This window comes from Anolis sagrei, chromosome 12 (genome assembly GCF_037176765.1).
Source record: "Anolis sagrei isolate rAnoSag1 chromosome 12, rAnoSag1.mat, whole genome shotgun sequence".
NCBI classification, from domain to species: domain Eukaryota; kingdom Metazoa; phylum Chordata; class Lepidosauria; order Squamata; family Dactyloidae; genus Anolis; species Anolis sagrei.
Genome location: NC_090032.1, coordinates 6,949,046 through 6,965,420, shown reverse-complemented (window position 1 = coordinate 6,965,420; position 16,375 = coordinate 6,949,046). Strand labels below are relative to the sequence as shown.

The 16,375-nt window shown below is 43.2% G+C and overlaps 1 protein-coding gene across 2 annotated transcripts in view; it reads left to right on the top strand.

The window, feature by feature from the left end:
• Positions 1-5,356: 5,356 nt before the first annotated feature.
• The window catches only part of SLAMF8 (SLAM family member 8), a 33,279-nt gene continuing 22,260 nt past the window's right edge, over positions 5,357-16,375 (top strand). Inside the window, exon 1 of one of the 2 annotated variants that reach the window (XM_060758125.2) lies at positions 5,357-5,799. In XM_060758125.2, the coding sequence (XP_060614108.2) occupies positions 5,724-5,799 (76 nt within the window). In that variant the 5' untranslated portion in view covers positions 5,357-5,723. The remainder of the gene's footprint in view (positions 5,800-16,375) is intronic. The other variant, XM_060758123.2, reaches the window with a different exon arrangement.

Here is a 16,375-nt window from a genome sequence, read left to right as displayed (position 1 = left end):
GTCACAAGATGAAAGCACAGTTCAGCCAAGATCGGGAGCATTTGCCCGGCTTCTACTGGCCTCTGCCTGATCCTTTTTAGCCAAGGGAGAAAGATGGGTCAGAGCCATCAATCCAGTGCAAGAAAGGAGGAATGAGTTGCAGTTTGATGTCTCCGATGCTGAAATATCAAGGCATTGTCATTAGGCTGAGCGAGCAAAATATCCGCAAATGCAGCAGCAAATGTGTTTCCGTGCAAAAGCCAACTGCTGCAAGGAAATGTTCGGGTAACTTGATTGATCTCCCATCAACAAACTAGACAACAGATTATTATTATTATTATTATTATTACTATTATTATTACTATTATTATTATTATTATTATTATTATTATTATTATTATTATATATCGTGTCAGGAGCAACCAGACATTTGTATTACATTTTTAACAAAGCAAACAAGCAAACAAACAGACAAAACACAACGTTTGCAAGCTTGGTAGTGGATTAAATGTCCTTTGAGCAGTATCTGGCCACTTGGAGTGCCTCTGGTGTTGCCGCAAGGAGGTCCTCTGTGCCGTCGCATGGACGTGGCATCTTTCCCCAGGGGATTGCTTCTTGCCCTCCTATAGGAAACTGGAACTCCCAAAGACCAAAACACAACAGATAACTCGAAATGGTATTTATTGTTCACAATGAGTTATCTTTCTCGGGCATAAGCTTGATGTTTCAACAGGGATAAAGGATTTATCTCTTTACAATCTCTGAAGTCCAAGGAGTTTGCAACTGAGAAACTTTTCCTGTTCCCTCTTTCCTCAATGGCTGTGAATATCGGAATAAACACAACCCCAGTCCAGTGGCCTATGTTGAAGGGACAAGGCCTTCCTCTGGTGCCAAAAGAACCAGTTTGAAGGCGCTTGGGTCTCCTCAATGTTGTCCAGGACAATCTGGACATAAAGCATGAGTCCCAAGGGTAAAAAACCTTAGAATTGGTGCTGAGAGGTAATTTAAGCAGGGGCTTTTAGAGCCAAGTCTCTTACTCACGTCCATCTGATAGAAACTCTGATAGCAGAATGAAAAAGGGAAGCACTCCCCTCTTCCAGGAAGAGGTAGAGCCAAACAATTGAGCTTGAGAAAGCAATTCAACTGGTGCAAACAACACTGATTGACAGCTATAAATAAACAATCAATCCAACTATACATAAGCAGGGTAAAAAGGCAGGATTAAGCATGATACAACAGTTTAAATCTTGCAACTAACAGTTCTACACATAGGTGGCACCACTCGCGCCGTCACATCCTCCATTGTGCATGTAGCAGGGCTCAGGTTGCATTGCAGCAGGTGGTCAGTGGTTTGCTCCTCTCCGCACTCACATGTCGTGGATTCCACTTCGTGGCCCCATTTCTTGAGGTTGGCTCTGCATCTCGTGGTGCCAGAGCAGAGTCTGTTCAGCGCCTTCCAAGTCGCCCCGTCTTCTGTGTGCCCAGGGGGGAGTCTCTCATTTGGTATCAGCCATTGATTGAGGTTCTGGGTTTGAGCCTGCCACTTTTGGACTCACGCTTGCCGAGGTGTTCCAGCGAGTGTCTCTGTAGATCTTAGGAAACTATTTCTTGAAGTCATTGACGTGCTGGCTGATACCCAAACAAGGGATGAGCTGGAGATGTCACTGCCTTGGTCCTTTCACTATTCGCTTCTTCCCGGTGGATGTCAGGTGGTGCAATACCGGCTAAGCAGTGTAATTTCTCCAGTGGTGTAGGGCACAGACACCCCATGATAATGCGGCATGTCTCATTAAGAGCCACATCCACTGTTTTAGTGTGGTGAGGTGTCTTCCACACTGGGAGATGTCTTCCACATAGTCAGCAGCAGAGTAGCATAGCGCAAGGGTAGATGTCTTCACTGTGTCTGGTTGTGATCCCCAGGTTGTGCCAGTTCGCTTTTGTATGATATTCTTTCTAGCGCCCACTTTTTGCTTGATGTTCAGATAGTGCTTCTTATAGGTCAGAGTTCAAGCATTGGACAACACAGGATGGCCATCTGCGCTGCAATGCTCCAGTGGGAATCCTTCCCAGGTCATCCTCGGAGCTTGGGATGCTTGTCTGTTCTTGAGATGAAAAGCACATGTCTGTGTTTTAGATGGGTTAAGGATCAGTTGGTTTTCCCTGTAATAGGCAGTTAGAGCACCTAGAGCTTCGGAGAGCTTCTGTTCCACCATCTCAAAGCTACCTGCTTGGGCAGTGATGGCACGATCATCAGCATAGATGAAGCTCTCTGTCCCTTCTGGGAGTGGCTGGTCATTTGTGTAGATGTTGAACATGGATGGAGCGAGCATGCTCCGCTGAGGCAGGCCATTCTTCTGTTTCCGCCATCTGCTTCTCTGACCCTGGAACTCAACAAACAAGCTCCTGTTTTGTAGCAGGTTTCCTATGAGACAGGTGAGATGGTCGTCCTTTGTGATATTAACACAAAGGACTACCTGATGATGAACAACAGGGAGATTGGCCTGTCGCTTTTTGGGTCATTGCGGTCTTTGCCTGGCTTCAAGATGGCAATGACTCTTGCTTTCCTCCAGATTTTGGGGATCTGACAGGATGCAGTGCAGTTGTTCATTTTTTTTGGATCGACCAAGCCTAGTAGTTACCTGTATCTAGTTGTTACAGGTAACTACTAGGCTTGGTCGATCCAAAAAAAAATGGTTTCCTTCTGGCAGTGGCTGGTCATTTGTGTAGATGTTGAACATGGATGGAGCAAGCACGCTCCCCTGAGGCAGGCCGTTCTTCTGTTTCCGCCATCTGCTTCTCTGACCCTGGAACTCAACAAAAAAGCTCCTGTTCTGTAGCAGGTTTCCTATGAGGCGGGTGAGGTGGTCGTCCTTTGTGATATTATACATTTTTCTCAGGAGGAGGCTGTGGTTTACGGTCTCATAAGCCGCTGACAGGTCTATGAAGACAGCTCCTGTGATCTGCTGCCTTTCAAAGCCATCTTCTATGGGCTGAGTCAGGTTCAGCACTTGCGATGTGCAGCTTTTGCCTTTCCTGAAGCCAGCTTGCTGTGGAATCAGACAAGAGTCTATTTTTTTCCGTAATTCTATGCAAAATAAGTCTCTCCAGGACTTTGTAGAGGTGGCACAACAGGGAGATTGGCCTGTAGCTTTTTGGGTCATTGCAGTCTTTGCCTGGCTTCAAGATGGTGATGACTCTTGCTTTCCTCCAGATTTTGGGGATCTGACAGGATGCAGTGCAGTTGTTCATCAGCTCCATGCCAAATTCTATGCAAAATAAGTCTCTCCAGGACTTTGTAGAGGTGGCACAACAGGGAGATTAGTCCTTAGTAAAACTATGTTACTATCTCTTATGGGGGGGGGGGGGGTCATGTTTGACTTCATGATTATTATTAATAATAGCAATAATAGTACTAATAATATTTTTTCTTCCCCGATATTTCCTTCCTCCCGCCCCGTCCTCTGCTCATAAGCACACATTTTAAAAAGGTCACATCGTCATGAATCATCTTTTTCTTCTCTCCAGGGCAAAGCCGAATCCAGCGGCCCTCTCCATCGCAATGTGTCTTTGTGTTTATTTGTGTGTGTGCTTTTCTGAAACTCCATCCACCCCTTCTGTTCCATCGCTCTCTTCCTCCGCCCCATCGAAAGCCAATTACTCCTCTCCGTCTCATACGAAAATAGAAGCTGCTTTCACACTTTTCGGCAACACTTCCCTTCCTTCCCATCCATCGGCCACTGCCAAATATATTTGTGTGGAAGGAGGGTGTTTGAAGGATAAGAGAACTGGGCGAAACAACATCTACGTTGGGGAAACTGAGGCTCCTCTCCCTATAATACTTCACAGGATAGATATGGCCAATGAGCATCACAATGAAGGTGCTCCTGGTGCCGCAGCGGGTTAAACCGCTGAGCTGCTGAACTTGCTAACTGAAAGGTCTGGGGAGGAGGGTGAGCTCCCACTGTTAGCCCCAGCTTCTGCCAACCTAGCATGCAAATGTGAGAAGATCAATAGGTACCGCTCTAGCAGGAAGGTAACGGTGCTCCATCCAGTTGTGCTGGCCACATGAACCTTCGGGCTGTATGGTTCCGTTCCAGTAGCATTCTCTCCTGATGTTTCGCCTGATCCTCTGAAGATGCCAGTCACAGATGCAAGGCAAAGCATCAGGAGAAAATGCTACTGGAAAATAGATTGTGTCTGCCATGCAGAAAGTCATAATCCAAGCCCTCCCGACAGATGGCCATCCTGTGTTGTCGAAGGCTTTCATACCTGGAATCACTGGGTTGGTGTAAATTTTTCAAACTGTATGGCTACGTTCCAGTAGCATTCTCTCCTGACGTTTCGCCTGAACCTCTGAAGATGCCAGTCACAGATGCAGGCAAAATATCAGGAGAAAATGCTACTGGAACATAACCATACAGCCCGAAAAATTGACACCAACCCAGTGGTTCTGGGTATGAAAGCCTTCGACAACACAGGATGGCCATCTGTCGGGAGAGCTTGGAGTGTGTCTTGGATTTGCCTTTGGATCTCTTCTAACTCTATGATTCTATGATCCAGAGGCAGGATGGCCATCTGGGTGGTGTGAATTATTCAGGCTGTGTGGCCATGTTCCAGTAGCATTCTCTCTGGACATTTCGCCTGAACTTCTTAAGACGCCAGCCGCAGATGCAGGTGAAACGTCAGGAGAGAATGTTTTGGAACATGGCCATACAGCTCAAAAAACTCACAGCAAGCCAAGAAAGCCTGTGACAACACAGGGAGGACATCTATTGAGAGGGCTTTGATTGTGTCTCCCTGCATGGCAGAATGGGGCTGGACTGGATGGTCCCTGGGGGTCTCTTCCAACTCCAGGATTCTAGGATTCTATTATTCAGAAGCTGGATGGACATCTGTCAGGAGGGCTTTGATGATGTCTTCCTTCGTGGTGGAATGAGGTTGGACTGGATGGCTTTTAGGGGTCCCATCCAACTCTAGGATCCTATGGAGGCCAGATGGACATCTGTCAGGAGGGCTTTAATGGTGTCTTCCTTCGTGGTGGAATGAGGTTGGACTGGATGACCCTTGGGGGTTTCTTCCAATTCTAGGATTCTAGGATTCAGAAGCTGGATGGACATCTGTCGGGAGGGCTTTGATGACGTTTTCCTTCGTGGTGGAATGAGGTTGGACTGGATGGCCCTTGGGGGTCTCTTCCCACTAGGATTCTAGGATTCAGAAGCTGGATGGACATCTGTTGGGAGGGCTTTGATGATGTCTTCCAACTCTAGGATTCTAGGATTCAGAAGCTGGTTGGACATCTATCGGGAGGGCTTTGATGATGTTGGGGGCCCCTTTTTCCGCTTCTCTCTGGGGCAAGCCATCATTTAATTGCCCTGACGAAGGATTTCCTGATGAGCCGAGACATCAGGCCTGGGTACACGGTGCACCCGGTCCGATTAAATCTGTTGGTAATCCGCACCCGCCCAGAGCTGAAAAACACACACACACAGATACACACACACACACTCACAATATGCTGTCACAAGCACCCGCTCTCTGCAGAGCGTAGGAGCCGCTGACGGCACAAAGTCTTAATTATGGTCCCTTAACGGGTACCAATTAAGGCTGGCGGGGGAATAACGTGGCCGAGAAGGGGACCCCCTTTGTGCCGGGATGACATGCCCTTTCGGGGTCCCCACCCGGCCCACGAGAGACCTCTTTGAGACCCCCAAAGCAAGGCAGCATCCGAAGCCGGGGAGAAGGTGATGGAGAGGAATCCAGTGGCCGGGACAAGCGGCACCGTCGGATTGTTGCTCTTGACCGTTTTCGGCTTCTTGACAGGTAAGCGAACTACTTATACACCTGTTGAGACGTCCCCTATATAGGTGTGAGCATCACTTAAGAGGAATATAGTCTCCTATGCTCACATTGCTGGGCAAAGGGAACTAAATTCCTTTGGGAAGGCTTCTGTAAAGAGTAAGCAGATGTGAATAAATCTGGAATATTGAAGGATTTTTGTTTCCAGGCACATTGAGCATAGACTGGTAAAGTCAATTTTCAGATTCGTACGTTGTGGATTTGCAATCGCATTGTTTTTTAACAAGCATCTATTAAAAATAGGTAAAAATAAACATATTTTTCCAGCCACAGGGAGCAATGAGTGGCTAGGAAAGTCTCTTTTGGACGTGGATTATAATTTATACTATTTTTTTAATGGTGTCAGACACTTTACGGATCAATCAAGAGGTGTAAACAGGTTGTAATAATAATAATGATGATAATAATAATAATAATAATAATAATGATAATGATAACAATTTAATCTCCCAATTCTTCCCAGTTTACAATTTACAAAGCACATCGTCCCAAAATCATAGTCTATAGTAATATGTAATATATTATAATATTATATTATATATGTTATAATATAATATATTATATTTATATATTTGTGTTATATTATAATTTATTATAATATTATATTAATATTTGATATAATAATATAATATTATATAATAATAATACTTATTAAATTACATAATAATATTATTATATTATATTATTATATATGTTATATGTTATATTATATTTATATATTTGTTATATTATAATATTATATCAATATATGATATAATAATATAATATTATATAATAATAATACTTATTAAATTACATTATTATATATGTTATAATAATATTATTATAATATATTATATTATTATATATGTTATATGTTATATTATATTTATATGTGTGTGTTGTAATATTATTACATATTATAATATTATATTAATATATGTTATAATGATACTTATTATATTATATAATAATATTTATTATTATATAATTATATAATAATACTTATGATATTATATTATTATATGACTATATATTATAATAAAATATATATTTATATCTCTGTGTTATAATATTACTATATATTATAATATTATATTATTATATTATTATATTATATATGTTAGAATATATTATATGTGTGTGTGTTATATTATTATATATTATTATATTATGATATATGTTATTATTATATTATTATATTATATGTTATAATAGAATATATTATATTTATATATGTGTTATAATATTACTATATATTATAACAGTATATTAATATATAATAAAATAATATTATATTATAATATTTACTATATTATAATATAATTATATATTATATATAATATCACATATAACATGATATTATATAATATTATATGTAATATAATACTTATTATATTATAACAAAATATATATTCATATCTCTGTGTTATAATATTACTATACATTATAATATAATATAATAATTATTATGGTATTACTATATTATATTATTATAATTATATATGTTAGAATATATTATATTTATATGTGTGTAATAATATTATTATATATTATAATATACTAATTATATTATATTAGTATTATAGTATTATAATAATATAATACAATGTGCTCCTTTGCAGTGGATATTATATATACACCTATGCACATGGATATTAATACCATGTGCTCTTGTGCCTGTGGACATTCAAATTATATATATGGATAGTGAAACTATATGCTTACTAATAATATTAATAATTTGTATTTTAACATATTGTTAATTATTACTATTAGTATTACGTTATATTTATACTTCATTTATTATTGATTATTATCATTAAACTATCATTACTATTAACACAATGCATTTTGATTTAATGTATTATATAATAATAATAGTAATAATAATAATAATAATCACATAGTCCTAGACACTTGGGAAGTGTTCGACTTGTGATTGTGTGATACGAAATCCAGCATATAGATCTTGTTTGCTGTGACATACTGTGATTTTGTGTCGGTAAAATAGTAATAATAATAATAATAATAATAATATGCTTTCTTTGTATTCCGCCCTATGTCCCTGAGGGATTCCAATATACACAAACACAAAGGCAAACATTCAATGCCTAGAAAGTATTATTATTGCATTATTACTATTATAATGATGTTAATATTTAAATGAGTTGTAGTATTTCTATACCAATCCAATGATATAAAAATGAAAATTCAATAACCATTTGCTTTCTAGCCCTCCGTGCCTTGAAAAAACAAGAGTGATCAGTTTAAAATGCTGGGATCCAATAGGGGAAAGGGGCGCCCCAAAGGTCATCTAGTCCAGCCCTTGGAAAGGGAAGACACTTGCCTCCCAGACTGCCTTCTGGTTTGAAATCATAGAAAGCTCCAAAGGTCCCGATCCCAATCCTTGTGATGGGATTTGGTGTCCCTCCTATGGTGCATTTGGGAATTTTGGTTTCTGTTACACAACCGCAAGCAAGAAGCCATGGGACCCCTGGGAGCTGTAGTTTTACAAGGTCTTTCAGTGCCAAACGTAGGGCTCGCCAATCTGCAACTCTTACGATTCCATAGCTATCAAAGTGGTGTCAAACTACGCTAATTCGACCATGTAGATGCACTCCTAGCCCCCCAAATCCCTCCTCGCCTTGCTTGCTCGTCCATCCAGTCCAATCTCATTCCACCATGCGGGAAGACACCATCAAAGCCCTCCTGACAGATGTCCATTCAGTTTCTGAATCAGAATCCTAGAGTTGGATGAGACCCCTAAAGGCCATCCAGTCCAACCTCATTCTGCCAGGTAGTAAGACGCCATTAAAGCCCTCTCAACAAATGTCCATCCAGTCCAAACAATCCACCACACAGGAAGACACCATTAAAGCTCCCCTGACAGATGTCCATCTTGCCTCCATAGAATCCTAGAGTTAGATGACACTCCTAAAGGCCATCTAGTCCAACCATATTCCATCAGGCAGGAAGACACAATCAAAGCCCTCCTGAAAAATGTCCATCCAGTACAAACTCATTCCATCATGCAGGAAGAAACCTTTAAAGCCCTCCTGACAGATGTCCATCTGGCCTCCATAAAATCCTAGAGTTGGATGAGACCCCTAAAAGCCATCCAGTCCAATCTCATTCTACCAGGTAAGAAGACACCATCAAATCCCTCCCAACAGATGTCCATCCAGCTTCTGAATCATAGAATCCTAGCATCCTAGAGTTGGAAGAGACCCCTAAAGGCCATCCAGTCCAACCCCATTATGCCGGGCAGAAAGACACCATCACAGCCCTCTTGACAAATGTCCATCCAGTCCAAACTCGGTCCACCATGCAGGAAGACACCATCAAAGCCCTCCCTAAAGATGTCCATCCAACTTCTGAAACATAGAATCCTAGAGTTGGAAGAGACCCCTAAAAGCCATCCTGTCCAACCTCATTCTGTCATGTAAGAAGACACCATCAAAGCCCTCCCAACAAATGTCCATCCAGTCCAAACTCATTCCATCATGCAGGAAGACACCATCAAAGCCGTCCCAACAGATGTCCATCCAGCTTCTGAATAATAGAATCCTACAGTTGGATGGGACCTCTAAAAGCCATCCAGTCCAACCTCAATCCGCCATGTAAGAAGACACCATCAAAGCCCTCCCGACAAATGTCCATCCAGTCCAAACTCATTCCACCACACAGGAAGACACAATTAAAGCCCTCCTGACAGATGTCCATCTGGCCTGTATAGACTCCTAGAGTTGGATGGGAACCCTAAAAGCCATCCAGTCCAACCTCATTCTGCCAGGTAAGAAGACACCATCAAAGCCCTCCCAACAGATGGCCATCTAGATTTGGAACCATTATATCCAAGACATGAAAGAGAACCCTAAAGGGGGTCACTTAGCCAAACCTTCTTCTGCCAGGCAAGAAGACACCATCAAAGCTCTTCCGACAGATGGCCATCTAGCTTCGAACTGCGTTAATTCAACCATGTAGATGCACTCCCAGTCCCCCAAATCCCTCCTCGGCCTTGCTTGCTCGTGATATAATCCATAGGGTTTCTCCCCCTCCTTTCCTCCCCCCCCCCCCCCTCAAAGCCATGTCTTTCTATATGAGGACAAGAGATTTGCGGAGATTACAATGTTCTCTAACCAACTTCGGGATAAAACGGGATAAAGCTGTGATAAAATTGCCGGGAGGAATAATCTTCGTCCGAGGAAGAGTCTCCCCCTCTCCCTTCGCCCAAGGGCAGCCCCTGGTTGCCTTGGATTTGGCTTCAGTTGGATAGCTTGCTTGAGATTGACCCTCCCAACAGATGTCCATCCAGTTTCTGAATCATAGAATCCTAGAGTTGGAAGAGATCCCTAAAGGCCATCCAGTCCAACCCCATTCTGCCAGGCAGGAAGACACAATCAAAGCCCTCCTGACAAATGTTCACCCAGCTTCTGAATCATAGCATCCTAGAGTTGGGAGAATCCCCTAAAAGGCCATCCAGTCCAAGCTCATTCTATCAAGCAGGAAGATATCATCAAAGCCCTCCCAACAGATGTCCATCCAGCCTCTTAAATATAGAATCTTAGATTTGGAAGAGACCCCTAAACACCGCCCAGTCCAACCCCATTCTGCCAGGCAGGAAGACACCATTAAAGCCCTCCTGACAGATGGCAATTCAGCCTCTGAATCATAGAAGCCTACAGTTGGAAGAGACCCCTGAAGGCCATCCAGTCCAAACTCATTCTGCCAGGCAAGAAGACACCATCAAAGCAGTTCCAACAGAGGGCCATCCAGTTTCTGAATCATAGAATTCTAGATTTGGAAGAGACCCCTAAAGACGATCCAGTCCAACTCCACTCTGCCAGGCTGGAAGACACAATCAAAGCCCTCCCGACAAATATCCATCCAGTCCAACCTCATTCTATCAGGCAGGAAGACACCATCAAAGCCCTCCCAACAGATGACCATCCAGCTTTTGAATCATAGAATGCTAGAGTTGGAAGAAACCCCTGAAGGTCATCCAGTCTAACCCCATTTCACCAGGCAGGAAGACACCATCAAAGCCTACCCAACAGACGGCCATCCAGCCTCTGAATCATAGACTCCTAGACTTGAAAGATAAAGGTCACCCAGCCAAACCCTCTTCTGCCAGGGAAGAAGACACCATCAAAGCCCTCCTGACAGATGGACATTCAGCTTCTGAATCATAGAATCTTAGATTTGGAAGAGACCCCTGAAGGCCATCCAGTCCAACCCCATTCTGCCAGGGAAGAAGACACCAACAAAGCCCTCTCGACAGATGGCCATCCAGCTTGTGAATAATAGAATCCTAGATTTGGAAGACACCCCTAAAGGCCATCCAGTCCAACCTCATTCTGCCAGGCAGGAAGACACCATCAAAGCCCTCCCAACAGATGGCCATCTAGCTTTGGAATCATAGAATCCTAGACTTGAAAGAGACCCCTAAAGGTCACCCAGCCAAATCCTCTTCTGCCAAGCAAGAAGGCACCATCAAAGCCCTCCCAACAGATGGTCATCCAGCATCGGAATCATAGAATCCTAGAGTTGGAAGAGACCCCTAAAGGCTGTCCAGCCCAACCCCATTCTGCCAGGTGGGATAACATCATCAAAGCCTTCCCAATAGATGTTCATCCAGCCTCAGAATCATAGAATCGTAGAGTTAGAAAAGATCCCAAGGACAAACCCAAGCCCTTTCTGACATGCAGGAAGACACAATCCAAGCCCTCCTGACAGATAGCCAAGAAACCCGAGAGAAAGAGACTCAATTGGACTCCAAAGCAGCAGGTTCAAGTACCAAACTGTTAGGATGCTTGTTTTTTAAGTCAGGAGGAAGGTCAAGAGATGCAACCAGCCCAAGACATGCCACCATCGTGTGACCCCCCAGATGCATGTAAATCCCCACTGTGGCATGACACATGGGGAGCCCTACGGACACAAATCCAGAACACGCGCCCAGCTGGTCATAATTTTGGCAGCTGGCAACTGAAGGGTTTTTTTTTTCTTTCTTCTTTTTTTCAAAAATAGAGAGGCCACCCCCCTTCCAAGAGGAGGAGGGTATTTAATCTTCTCCTAATGCGCAGACACATCTGTTCAGCTCTGCCACCGAGCGAGGATGGCGCAAGCGAGGAGACGGCGGGGGCACCTCCGGGCACCACGGCTGGCAGAGGAGGTGGCAGCGGGTGCCACGCCATCCCCAGGGATTTGACACGAGGCCGGGGGTCTAGGCGGAGAGGGGCCCAAGGAAGTGGCAGATGGGGCAGCACAGATTAAGGAAGACAGCAAGAAAGACACCCCCCCCCCCCAGTCCAGCTGGGAGGCCTTGACCCCCTTTGTGAGAAAAGTCTGCACACAATCCCCTTGGACTCTTTTCTCAGGCCCTCCTCTCTCTCACCATCCTATCCTTCCTTCCTTCTCTCTTTCTTTCCTTCCTCCTTCCCTCCCTAACTTCTTTCCTACACTCCCTCCTTCTCCTTCCCTTCTACCCTTTTGTCCTTCCTTCCGTCTTTCCTCCCTTCTTCCCCTCTTTCTTCCTCCTTCCTTCCTCCTTTCCCTTCCTTCCATCTAGTCTTCCTTTCCAACCTTTTGTCCTTCCTTCCTCTCCTTTTTTCTCCTTCCCTTCCCTTCCACTCTTTTGCCCTTCCTTCCTTCCCTCTTTCCTCCCTATTTCCCCCTCTCTCTTTCTCCTTCCTTCCTTCCTTCCTTCCTTCTATCCACCTATCCATCTTTCCCTTCCACCCTTTTTTCTTCCTTCCTTCCTTCTTTCCTCCTTCCTTCCTTCCTTCCTTTTTTCCTTCCTTCATTCCTTCCTTCCTTCCATCCATCTTTCCCTTCCACCCTTTTGTCTTTCCTTCCTTTCCTCTTTCCTCCCCCCTTCCCTCTCTTACTTTCTCCTTCCTTCCTTCCTTCCTTCCTTCCTTCCTTCCTTCCTTCCATCCCTTCCCTTCCCTTCCCTTCCCTTCCCTCCCCTTCCCTTCCACTCTTTTGCCCTTACTTCCTTCCCTCTTTCCTCCCTATTTCCCCCTCTCTCTTTCTCCTTCCTTCCTTCCTTCCTTCCTTCCATCCACCTATCCATCTTTCCCTTCCACCCTTTTTTCTTCCTTCCCTCTTTCCTCCCTCCCTCCCTCCCTCCCTCCCTCCTTCCTTCCTTCCTTCCTTCCTTTCTTCCTTCCTTCCTTCCTTCCTTCCTTCCTTCCTTCCTTCCTTCCATCCACCCATCCATCTTTCCCTTCCACCCTTTTGTCTTTACTTCCTTCCCTCTTTCCTCCCCTCTCCTTCCCTCTCTTTCTCCTTCCTTCCTTCCTTCCTTCCTTCCCTTCCCTCCCCTCCCCTCCCCTCCCCTCCCCTTCCTCTTTCCTCCCTCTTTCCCGCTCTCCCTTCCTTCCTTCTTTCCTTCCACCCATCCATCTTTCTCTTCCACCCTTTCGTCCTTCCTTCCTTTCCTCTTTCCTCACTCCTTCTCTCTCTCTTTCTCCTTCCATCCTTCCTTCCCTCCATCCATCCTTCCCTTCCACCCTTTTGTCATTTCTTTTTGTCCTTTCTCCCCTCTCTCCTCCCTCCTTCCCGCTCTCCCTTCCTTCCTTCCTTCCTTCTTCCCTTCCCTTCCCTTCCCTTCCCTTCCATTCCATTCCATTCCATTCCACCCTTTCGTCCTTCCATCCCTCTTTCCTCCTTTCTTCCTTCCCTTCCTTCCATCCATCCTTCCACCCCTTCCTCCTTCCTTCCCTCTTTCCTCCCTCCTTCCTGCTCTCCCTTTCTGCTTCCTTCCTTCCTCCCTTCCATTCCACCCTTTCATCCTTCCTTCCCTCTTTCCTCCTTCCTTCCTTACCTTCCATCCATCCATCCTTCCACTCTTTCATCCTTCCTTCCTTCCCTCTTTCCTTCCTCCTTCCTGCTCTCCCTTTCTCCTTCCTTCCTTCTTTCCTTTCTTCCCTTCCACCCTTTCATCCTTCCCTCTTCCCTCCTTCCTTCCCTTCCTTCCTTCCACCCTTTCATCCTTCCTTCCTTGCCTATTTCCTTCCTTCCTTCCTTCCTTCTTTCTTTCTTTCCCTCCCTTCCACCCCTTTTTTCCTTCACTAGACATCTTCCAAAAGAATCTGGCCCCTTCTGGGGATGCTTTAGATAAAGATCCTGCATTGAAGGGTGGACTAGATAGCCTTTAAGGGCCCTTCCAACTCTACAGTTCTATACAAAAGGAGGCCCTTTAGCTTCATAGCGTAGAAAGGTTCTCCAAGGGTCATCTAGTCCAACCTCCAGGAAGGAATCCAAGGAATCCATCCAAACTATGCCTAAAGACCTCCACTATAGGAACATAGGATCCCGTGACATCCATTTTTCATATCATTGCATGTTTGTCCTTCCCTGTTTCCATGTTGGTTATTTCAGAGGGCCAGAGTAACTTTGGGAGGGATGCCTTCCCCGTGTCTTCTCAGTCTGCGTTTTATGTTCAAAGCTGTACGTTGTCATGTTCTTAACTTTCTTTGTCTCCACTTGGTTTCACCACTGACGATCCTGGATAATGAGGAGGCCAAACCACAGCTTGGAAAAGTTCCTTTTGGAGTGTTTGGATACTCTTGTTCAATGTGTTGTCGAAGGCTTTCACGGCCGGAATCACTGAGTTGCTGTGAGTTTTCCAGGCTGTCTGGCCATGTCCAAGAAGCATTCTTTTCTGACATTTCACCCACATCTATGGCACGCATTTGCCAGCTGCAAAAGACCACCTTACTGGGATCTGCAGAGTCTTTGTCATAATAATAATAATAATAATAATAATAATAATAATAATAATAATAATAATAGAAACCCCAAGGGCCATCCAGTTCAACTCCCTTCTGCCATGCAGGAGAAACACAATCAAAACACCCCCCAAGAGATGGACATCCAGCCTTTGTCATAATAATAATAATAATAATAATAATAATAATAATAGCAGAAACCCCAGGAGCCAGCCAGTCCAACTATCTTCTGCCATGCAACAAAAACATAAAGCACCCCCAACAGATGGCCAGTCATTGTCATAATAATAATAATAATAATAATAATAATAATAATAGCAAAAACCCCAGGGGTCATCCAGTTCAACTTCTTTCTGCCATGCAGGAGAAACACAATCAAAACACCCCCAACAGATGGACATCCAGCCTTTGTCATAATAATAATAATAATAATAATAATAATAATAATAATAGCAGAAACCCCAGGAGCCAACCAGTCCAACTATCTTCCGCCATGCAACAAAAACATAATCAAAGCATCCCCAACAGATGGCCAGTCGTTGTCATAATAATAATAATAATAATAATAATAATAATAATAATAATAGCAAAAACCCCAGGGGCCATCCAGTTCAACTCCCTTCTGCCATGCAGGAGAAACACAATCAAAACACCCCCAACAGATGGCCATCCAGCTTTTGTAATAATAATAATAATAATAATAATAATAGCAGCAACAGGGATCCATCCAGGATCACTCCCTTCTGCCATGCAGGAAAAGCACAATCAAAGCACTCCCAACAAATGGCCATCCAGCCTTTGTTGTCATAATAATAATAATAATAATAATAATAATAATAATAATAATAGCAGCAAGGCACCCCCAACAGATGGCCATTTAATAATAATAATAATAATCATAATAATAATAATAACAATAATAGGAGCAACCCCAGAGGCCATCCAGTCCAACCCCTTTCTGACATGCAGGAAAAGCACAATCAAGGCACCCCCAACAGATGTCCATTCAATATTCGTAATAATAATAATGATAATAATAACAATAATAATAATAGGAGCAACCCCAGAGGTCATCCAGTCTAATCCCTTTCTGACATGCAGGAAAAGCACAGTCAAAGCACCCCCAACGGATGACCATCCAGTCTTAGTAGTAGTAGTAGTAGTAGTAGTAGTAGTAATAGCAGCAGAATCAAGGCACTTCCAACAGATGGCCATTTAACCTTCGTAATAATAATAATGATGATGATGATGATGATAATAATAATAGGAGCAACCCCAGAGGCCATCCAGTCCAACCCCTTTCTGCCATGCAGTAAAAACACAATCAAAGCACCCCTAACAGATGGCCATTTAATCTTCATAATAATAATAATAATAATAATAATAATAATAATAGGAGCAACCCCAGAGGCCATCCAGTCCAACCTCTTTCTGCCATGCAGTAAAAACACAATCAAAGCACCCCTAACAGATGGCCATTTAATCTTCATAATAATAATAATAATAATAATAATAATAGGAGCAACCCCAGAGGTCATCCAGTCCAACCTCTTTCTGCCATGCAGAAAAAACACAATCAAAGCACCCCCAACAGATGGCCATCCAGCCTTTGTTGTAATAATAATAATAATAATAATAATAATAATAGCAGAATCAAGGCACCCCAACAGATGGCCATTTAATCTTTGTAATAATAATAATAATAATAATAATAATAATAATAATAATAAGCCAAGAGCTTAGTCAAATTCTCTTTTGGGGGGTGGCGGCTCTCAGATGTAAGTTGTCGCCTCCAAACAAAAAGGGAAGGAACTTTTCCAAGC